The sequence below is a fragment of the Vulpes lagopus genome, chromosome 13, assembly GCF_018345385.1.
Source record: "Vulpes lagopus strain Blue_001 chromosome 13, ASM1834538v1, whole genome shotgun sequence".
NCBI classification, from domain to species: Eukaryota; Metazoa; Chordata; class Mammalia; order Carnivora; family Canidae; genus Vulpes; species Vulpes lagopus.
The window spans coordinates 53448814-53458813 of record NC_054836.1 but is presented as its reverse complement, the minus strand read 5'-3'; the positions used below and the strand labels follow the sequence as shown (position 1 = coordinate 53458813).

Here is a 10000-nt window from a genome sequence, read left to right as displayed (position 1 = left end):
AGATGTAGCTCCTATGAATATATCCATTATATTATAAATATTAAAACTTAAAGATAGTCCAGCTTTCAGAAATATTTAATATTAATAAATTAAATGCTAGGAAAAAAGTATTAGCTGTAATTTATCAATCCCCTTTACTCCGCCAATCCATTTATCATTAACTATTTGTTACAGTGTGTTTCAAACACTAACCCTTCCTCCTAAATACATGGCTAATTTAAGGTAAACTGCTCACCTCTATAAAAATGAAAGATCCATAAATATCAAGGTAAACAGACCACACTCTGCCAGAAGTTCATGACAAACAAAATCTTATTTTGCTTGCATCACTCACTGCCTCCTAAATTATATTTCCAAACAAGAGACCTCAGACAACAATGATCAGCCCATTTTACTTCTAAGAAGTACCTTCTTTGTTCAAAACTTTACATTTAAATAACACCAAGGAAAGACAAATTTGTAAAATTATGTCACCTATGAATTTGTTTTAGTATTTTCCCCACGTTTTTTTTTCCTAAAGCATATTGAATATGTTTGCATTAAAGGCAATAACTGCATTATAGAAAAGAACACTCCAATCTTTAATGAACTTAAAGACCCATTCTAAAATACACTCATGGAAGGACAAAAATTCACTAGCCTTAAGTTTTCTACCTACACTAACATGGTAAAATCACAACCAAGGGAAGAGACATTTACAAAGCTTTTTGAATGTTTATTTATCAAATTATTACATATCTTCCTGTAGACACTTCCTGAAGTGTCTTTTGTAGACACCTACTATACCCATTGTGCTAAATCACTTCTAGGAGGCACTCCACAAACATGCAATGTATGACTGAAGTTCCTAGGTTATCAGAAGGACATAACTTTTTGCAATTTACTCTTGTTTATGGTTTATATCAACAAACTGTGCAGAACAAAGTAAACTTCAGACTCAGGTTATAAACACACCTAACAGATTTATCATAAAATGCCTCCAAAGTACTATAAAGCATAGCCATGATTTGACTCTCTTTTGTTTTTAAGATCTAATCAGAGCTTGGAAGAAAAAGAAAGTTACTTCTTTACATTTCCCTTCAGAACATATTGTCTATTAGTACTAAATTACAATATTCATTTTTCAGTGGTTAATTTCACTTGCTTTTATAAATGCCTTCTACTGTATTCTCAGGCAAATTAGACCTTAGCTATCAATTCTTAGGATTCTTATTTAGGGGAGTCAGTAGGAATATGATAGCAGTGGTATGATGTTTCCAGTAAATAGATTAAAAGGAGAGAAGGGCTGTCCTGAAAACTGCATTCATTTTAGGTAAAATAGGCTAATCCTGGAGCTTTGGTAGACATTGAATTCTCATGATGGTTAAAAAAATATCTAAAAACAAGATAAAAATTATCTTCCTAATGATTACTAGTGATTACTGCCTGTGAAAAGAGACGTACTTTCAAAATAATAGGGAACCTATTCAAAGTGTTATGTCTAGCTCTTTTAAAAGATTGTTCTTGAAAACAACGCCTAAAGGTTAAAACATTATTCAGTACATATACTCTAAGATAACTTTCTAAATACTGTTGTTATTTGAAATAATGATTCTATTAAATTTTACTGTCACGTGGGCATTTGCTTTAACTTTTGAGATGCATTCTATCTCCTCATATATTAACTTAAAACTGTGAATGATGGATCACTTAATTTGAAACATTTTTCAAAAATAATCGTTATAGTTTCATTATAATGCTTTTTTTTTTTACATTTGGTCTGAATGCAATCAGAATCTTAAAGAAATGACCTTTATTTTAAAGCAGATCAAATATAATCTTGTTGTCAAACAGGTATACTCATTCTGGCCTAATATAAGTATATGCTTTGAAAGCTTTCTCTTCTCTGTCACTATTTCCACAGACTTGAATCAGTGCAGAATGGAGTGGCTATTCCTTGGCTGAAAAGAATATTTCACTGACAAACAAAATTGGGAAAACCGAATCTCTCACATAAAAAGAATAATGGACTACTAAAAGTGTACCTTTATTGGGCAGTTGTTTACTTTTCTAGATTTAAATGAGAACTGCATTTTGTGAGCCACTTGCACAAAACAAAAAGTGCTCTTTAACGTGATCAAAAGATGTATATTCAGAACACCTTGAAATGAGTTTTCCAGAAAAGCCACATAGATGATCACAGTGTTTAGATGGTTCACAATCTCTCAGCAAATTTCAACTAATTAACAGCTAACATTCGCAGCCATCACAGGCAAGCATCTGTGTTATGAAAAGTCCTCGTGGTCCTTTTCACCTTAGCTGAGACTTGGAAGAAATTCATTGTATAAGCAAGTATCAAGTAATGTGGCCCTCTGGTGGAAAACTAAGTATCACGTTCTGCAGCACAATGTTAGACAGTGAACTAGAAGCTATAAAATATTTGTTACAAAGCTTTACAGATCCTTCCGAAAATCACCCTGCGAACTTAACTAATAGCTTGACACCCAAAGGGCACTCTGGTGCTGGCATGACGTAACGAATATGAAAATCCTATCTTTCCCGATACTTCGATCATGTTCCCAATAATCATAAATGCTCAGCATCCTTGAGCTTCACACAACATGCTCAATTTGCTATGAATACATTTTTCACATTCAAGAAAACAGGCCGATTTGTTTTAAGGAATCACTGAAGAAAACAAAACTTACCTGCTGTTGTTGCAGATGCAGCAGTTCTACTGTGCTTACTTCCGAGCTGGTGTCACCACTTGATCTTCCATCTCTGCTGCCAGCATCTAATTGGCTGCTTAGAGTGCTCATTCCATTTTGATTCATTGAACTGTTGCTTATTGTCTCTGTCGCAGATTCCTGCATCATGACTTAATACCTAAAAGTGATTAAGAAGTATCAATTAACACACGTTACACCTTCACACTTCCATTATCAAGATGTCCCTCTCTGCCAATTACAGAGACAGCATCTTTGGAAGGAGAAAAAAAAAAAAAAAGAACCCACCCGCCTTGAATAGTCATTTACCGAGAAAAGCAATACAAATTCAGCTTTCATCCAGATACTAATCACTGAAATTATGGTTTCTATAAGCAATTTTTGTGTGGTTACATTTAACAGCCAAAGTAACATACCATGCATATGGCATGGTCGATAGCATTTATGAACGACCACATTTTAAAGTCTACCTATAAAACCAGCTTAAATGAAGGCACGATGGCACACTCTGTTCTATGTTTCCTATTATCTACCTTTGACAACCATGGATGACTATACAGCCTTATTTTAAATATTCACTATCTTGATTCTGACAGTTCTTTACAGCACATCTTATGCAAAGCTGTTGTTTAATGATGCACAGCTAATCATACAAAATTAAAATTTTGTAAGGGTGTTACAAATCATATGGTATCAACCAATGATAAATAGTATAATGGGTTTCTTTTTTTTTTGTGACTAAATAAAATTTTGCCTTGGAGGCATTTTAAGAAAAAGCTCCTGCTGCAAACACGTCAGATATTGCCTATTTTTTTAATCAAACAGCTCATATTCATTTATTTTTCTGACATTTAAAACATTTAATACTGTCCTTCCTGGGAAGTAATTAAGCTTATGCATGAGCAGCAATCAAACTGTTCACTTGAAGATGACTTAAAACTCAATTTTAACATAGGCAAATAAATGAAAGTATATATAAAATTAATTTTCCAGGCATGTATTAGATATGAAAGCTGGAAATAAAATCTATCAAGAATATCACTAATGATTGTGCTAAAAACAGCATAAATTATGCATATTACCTTCTCTACAGTAATAAATGTTTTATCATTTTCACTGCATAAATATACTGTACTTTCAGGATAGCAAGGAGATGTCCTGCCAAGATCAGTGGAAATCCTTGCAGTAAATAAAGAACCAATGTGCTCTTACAAACCAGAATTTCACAGTACATCTTGAATCTGTGGTTTAGAAAGATCAGTTTTGGCTCTCAGAGATATCTGAATCCTATCCTATAACCTAATAGCTGTACTTCCCTGTTTTACTTCTACGGACAGGATTTCAGAAACAACCTGGCTGCGCTGTGACTTGAACAGTTATGCTAGACAGACAGGGGGACTTAACCTAAAGTAAAGAAGGATGCTAAACTGATCACTCAATCTAATTTTTTATAACTGGGAGATTTCACTATTTTAAACTTGGTCATATTTTAAGACTTTTGTCCACTGAATGATTTTAATGCATTTATTCCAGAGCAAATATAAGCTTAATATCTTTTTGTGTCATGGAAAAACCCTCTTCCCCAGATTCTTACAAAATGTGATCATGGACACACACACATAGACAGACAGACAGACACACAAACACAGAAACATATCCAATAGATTTTTTTGCATGCTAATATTACAATTATTAAAAACTAATAGTTATAATTTAATAGCTTTAATAGGTATTTTCATCAAAGCCTAAGTTATTAGATTATTTCTACGACTGTAAAAAGTCAATTAAAAAATGAAAGACCTGCTGATTTATAAAAGACCACCAGTAGCTGGGCTAGCAAAGCAAGTCAGTATAAGAAAAACTACATATACAACTTAAAGCTGTTCTGATTAAAAAAAGAAAAAAAAAGGCTGCAACAACAACAACAACAACAAAACGCATAATCACAAAAGAGGCAATTGCTAGAACTACAGCAAAAAACTTTTGAACCAAATGTGCTTATGAATAAATAGGTTTTGTTAAACACCTTACCGAACATTAACAAAGAAAAATCACACAAATGAAAACTGATACACAGTGATGGATTTTATAGGAAAAAAAAAAAACAAAGCTAATACTCTTTTCTGAGATTAGGCAGCTAATAAGTATTCAAATTAGGCATAAATTTTACATGCACAATGTTTAAAATATTCAGAGAAAAGGTCTGATTGCCTTTACTACTTATATGAAAATTATAATTTGGGTCCTCTGCAACTGTAGAAACAGACAGATAGAACTTCTACTACATATTGCATTTAAATTTTACTTCTGACAATAGATTGAGTATATGTGTATGCATATGTTTTTACTTCACCACCCAAATTTATTTGAAATACTTGTTATCTCTGGGTGGAGTATGCAACACAAAAAAATTTAAAAAAATTAAAAAGCTTTATTTTCAAATGTTGCAGACAAATGCAGTATTTAATATTAACCTTTGTGTAGTTAATGTCAGAACTAATTGGATGAATTAAAGAATTCTGCATATATTATTGTGTTATAATCAAGGCCATCAAATAATTAAACATAATCAACAAGCAGAGTCATGGGTCTAAATCTTTATTACAATTATAAAGGAAGACCTACATAACTTCCAGTTCCTATTATCCAGAGGATTTTATTATACCTTGTGGAATTTTTGACTTTATGAAACCCTAGAGTATAAACCGTGATTCACATTTTTGGTTCAATCAACTGAGAGTTAGTAAAATCACACTTAAGAAAAACAATAACAGGGACAGTACTTTTTTCTCTATAAAACAAAAGCATCTGACCTGACATTAATAGGGAAAAAAGAAGGCGACTGTGTAATCAGAGGATTCCACTGTACATATCACTTAAAGAAGACAGCTTGGAGCATGTCCACTATAAAGGAGATGTATCTTCAACGATAATGAAGATGCTTTCCAGGATTTACTGAGTTCCTCCTAGTGGTTTCTCCACACCTATTTTCTACTAGACAAAATATGTCTGGCACAATGTGAGGTGCTGTGTACCTTTTAAAGTATATTTTAAATAATTACAAATTCAACATATTCTTTCAAAGTGGATGTGCTTGTGATCCCAAACACATCGAACTAAATTATTCATTCTTCTCAATCCTACCACAAACATTTTACAAAAATCAGTGAAAATCAATTCTGGATCATTAAAGGGAAAGGTGAAATTGGGAGTCGCTGTCGTAATGTTGGTCTGAACTGTTAGCTAAACCTTTAAATCTTTCGTCATAATACACAACTTTTTGACCACATCAGAAAATAACTCTTCGGATCTTGCCCTCCAATGATACGGTTCTACTTTCCTCCCTCGCATTAAGTTTTCCTTTCTTTCCTTTTTCTTTATTTCTTCTTCTTCTTCTTTTTTTTTTTTAAGCAAGTCACTGTACAGATACTTTTTCTCTACACCACTTCCCTTTTGAAACATTAAACTGACACTGGAACTGACTGCACGAGATTGCATTTTCTCTTCCTAAACAACTTGAATTGAAAGGTTACTTAGTGTAACAATATTTACTTGCAGAATTGTGTTGTTACCAAGGGTATAATGGATGGTGGCTATGCAGGTTTACGCAAGAATGAGTGAAGCATGAGGCATTAGCCATGTGTTTGACATGTTTCAAATTGCTATAATCCAGCATTAAACACACCCAGCAATTCATGCCATTTCTTGCAGCCATAATCTTGAATAAAGCGTGCACAACCACTTATTATATAAATTAGTATATGACTCCCTGTTATAGTCACAACAGTGCTTTTGTGTTTATTTTGCATCAAGATGTAGTCTTTTATTTGTACAAATAGCAGGATATAAAGACATAGCTCAATTAGACCTCCTTACTTTATGATAGGGTGGTACTGAATGCTAGACTTGTTGGTTTTATTTTTTCCTTTTAGAGTTAGAGGTTCCGTTGGTATAAAACTGTACCATGTGAGATAGACATTTGCCAGAGCGATAACAGAAACCTGTATATATCCTATTCCGCATTCACTACAATGTTCAAAAGTTCGATACTTGACCTGGGCCAGTACAGTTAACTGTGTTAACCACCACCAGGGACACTATTGGTCCTTGATGCTTACTCAACTTCTTTTCTCCCAGGTTCTCTCTCTCTCTCTCTCTTATCTTTTCTACTTCTCTCCTTTCCTTCTCTTCTAACCCCTATCCCGTGGGTGTGTATGTGTAAGTATAGTATATATGTGTGTGGATAGACAGATGTGGATAGATTGATCAATCAAACTATGGATGCTGAGGATGGTAAGAAGGGAAATATAACCTCTACCTCTCCCCACACTCCTCCCTCCATATAAACAGACACTCCATCTTAAAATCTTGGTGCTTTAATATTAAATCTCTTTTTTGAGGGCCATCTTCCTATTTAATTAAAGCAAATGAATGGAGAAAATGACTTTCTGAGAAACTGAGACTAAATAACAATCCATATAAAAGTTTTAACTATTTCTGTGAACTTTTCTTAAACAAAATTATTTATAGTGATATCAAAGAACATTTCATGTCCAGTATCTTCTAGAGTCTAAATTATCAACCAAATATGTACATTGACCCCAAAAGATTTTTGAATATGATACAGGAAGAAAAGCATGAAATCAAAATGTCATCATGTATTCTTAAATAATTCTTAATCATTTTTAAATTATCAATGTTAAATATTCATAAATATTCCTATGCAAATTCACACAAGAAAGAGTTCAGTATGAGGAAAGCCTACATATGCCACAATAAACCACATATATTACCTCAAAATATCAACTAAATTCTGATTTTGAAAACTTGACTGTACTACAAAACTTTTGAAAGAAACTAGCATTTAAATAATGATAAATTCTGTGCTCTAGTGGAATTAATTCATCACGGACACCATGCACAGTGCATTTGAAATCTACTACTGCTTTGCTAAAAGTCTTTAATGCTAAAAATTGCCTAATAAATCAAAATGCCAAATATGAAGGACATAGTTGAATGTGTAAGAACAAAAATTGAACAAGCACATGGATATTTTTAAATTTTAAACAACTGAAACAGGATGTCTTTTAAAATATGATTTGGGAAAGGATATCTGTTGTTATAGCAAGTGTTATGATCTTTATTATAACAGGTGATATGATCATAAGTAAATGAAATTTAAGTTGTTGACAAAGTATTTGCCACTACTCTTCACCCGTTTAAACAAAATGCCTAAAATGCTATTCACAAATTAAGATTACCTTCCCAGGGAGAAAAACAACAACTTTAATTAGTAAAAATTCCAATTTTCATTCAAAAAGGTTAGTATGTCGAACACGCAAAGTTGCAAAGACATTTCAACAGGGTAATTTTTTAAAATAATGGTCATGACTGCCTTTAGCAAACAGAATACTGTTAGACCTTCAACAATGGCAAACATCTGGGAAACACTAGAGTAGACCAAACGAAAATTTTATCTTTCACTTCAATCGGCTATTAGTGAATTTAGCAACTCTCTATGTTATGTTTTACTCCAGGGCCAAATTTAACCTAAGTTTTAAAACACAAGGAGCAAGACATAAAAATTTCATTACAGATATAGTATAAAATACTAAAATTATTTAATCTCCATGCCATTTCACTTAAATGTAGTACAACAGCAAATTGGAAAGAATGGTTGCTATCTAGATGTATTTTACTGCAACATTATGATTCTGCATCTTATAATTCACTGATTCCCCATTCACAAGTATGACTCGAAGGGAAATGATAATACTGATGATTCTGATGAACTAATTGTTCCCATATATATTTCAAAATTATATTTGTACACTAATCTTTATATTTAAAGTCTCATACATTTATATAATTTCCATACCGAGCACTTATTTCTCAAACAGGTGAAAATGTATACCAAGTTTTAGTTTTCAGGGTGTATCTGTAAATGGTCAGTCTTCCTTTTAAGTCCATAAATTTTAATGCTAGTTTAGCTCATTAAATTTTTTAATGTTTGAAGTCAGTCCTTTACAACATTAACATTTATTTTCTTTAAAACAAGGGAAGGAGGAAGCTTAGGGAAAGTTTATTTCATTCTGTTACTCTATAACCTCTGACAAATTGAGCTGGTGTTCATTTCTAACACCAAAATTAATATTTTTTTGCAGTGGATTGAACTATCTATCTATATATCTTACAAATGTGAGAGGAGGGACTTAAAAACTACAAAATGTTTTTAGTTAGGTACTAACTAGGTACTAATACAGAAATAAACATCGGTTACAGTTTACAAGAGACCTGATAAGCAAGTGTATTGTCACACTTCTCCTTGCCTAAAGAAAAAATATCCTTCGATTCTTGAGACCAGGAATATTTTAGTATAGGATATAGAGAATTTAATAGTAAAAAGTGTTAAAGCAATAAGAAATAATTAGATCTCCAAGAACATAGAAAGACCTGCCTAGCAGGCAAAACCTCCCTCTTTTTTTTTTTTTATTTAAAAAGCTTAGTGATTGAGTTGTGCAAGCTTGCAAGCTTCCATGCAGTGGGTCCACTTACAGTCAAATTCCCAAAGGCTGGACTACTTGCAATAGCCTTCACTGATCCCCTGGCTAATGAGAGCTCTGAGTATGTACTTCTCTTGTGATGGCATTTTCACCTTTCCTGCCACATATCTTTCCTTAACCCTCAAGCTTACTTTACTTCAATCTCCAGTCTCCCGCCCACAGCAACTCCCCGGGATCCCTTGCTGTTTTTCCTGAGCATAATACAGCTCTCCCACGGATCCTCATTCTCTTGCCCTTTCAGCACTTTTTACTTCCAGGCTATCTTTTGGGCGCCAAGTGTCCCTTTAATAGTGCTCCTCACCAGACCCACCTCTTGCCTTCCCATTGGAAGACCCACAGCATAGGCGGTACACTTAGAGAAATTTCTTCCACCAGCCTCAACTTAGTGCAAAAGTCCAACATGAGCCTAGCAGGTGGATGCAATGATAAGGCCAGAGTTTTAAGGTAACCGCATGATTGTGTTGAAGAGAGTTTTCAAGATCTGGTCAGGAGACAGCTTTTGTCCTCCTTTCTGGGGTGTGGGTGTGTGTGTGTGTCTAAGCGCGCATGCACGCACGTGTGCGTGTGTGTGTGTGTGAAAGGGACCTGCCATAAGATTTCTTTGACAGCATTGTTTCAAAATGGTTTATACATCATTCTTGAAATTGAGGTTTATTTTAGACATTAGAATGAACATTTTTATAATTAGCTCCCATTAAGGTTAGCATGAGTCACACTCATACCATGGTCTGA

The 10000-nt window shown here is 33.6% G+C and overlaps 1 protein-coding gene across 15 annotated transcripts in view; it reads right to left on the bottom strand.

Annotated features, from left to right (window-relative positions):
- FOXP2 (forkhead box P2) overlaps positions 1–10000 on the bottom strand; it is a 557737-nt gene that overhangs the window by 250961 nt on the left and 296776 nt on the right. For all 15 annotated transcript variants that reach the window (XM_041727433.1, XM_041727435.1, XM_041727432.1 and 12 more), the window contains one exon: positions 2688–2865. In XM_041727433.1, coding sequence (XP_041583367.1) covers positions 2688–2855 — 168 coding nt within the window. In that variant the 5' untranslated portion in view covers positions 2856–2865. The remainder of the gene's footprint in view (positions 1–2687; positions 2866–10000) is intronic.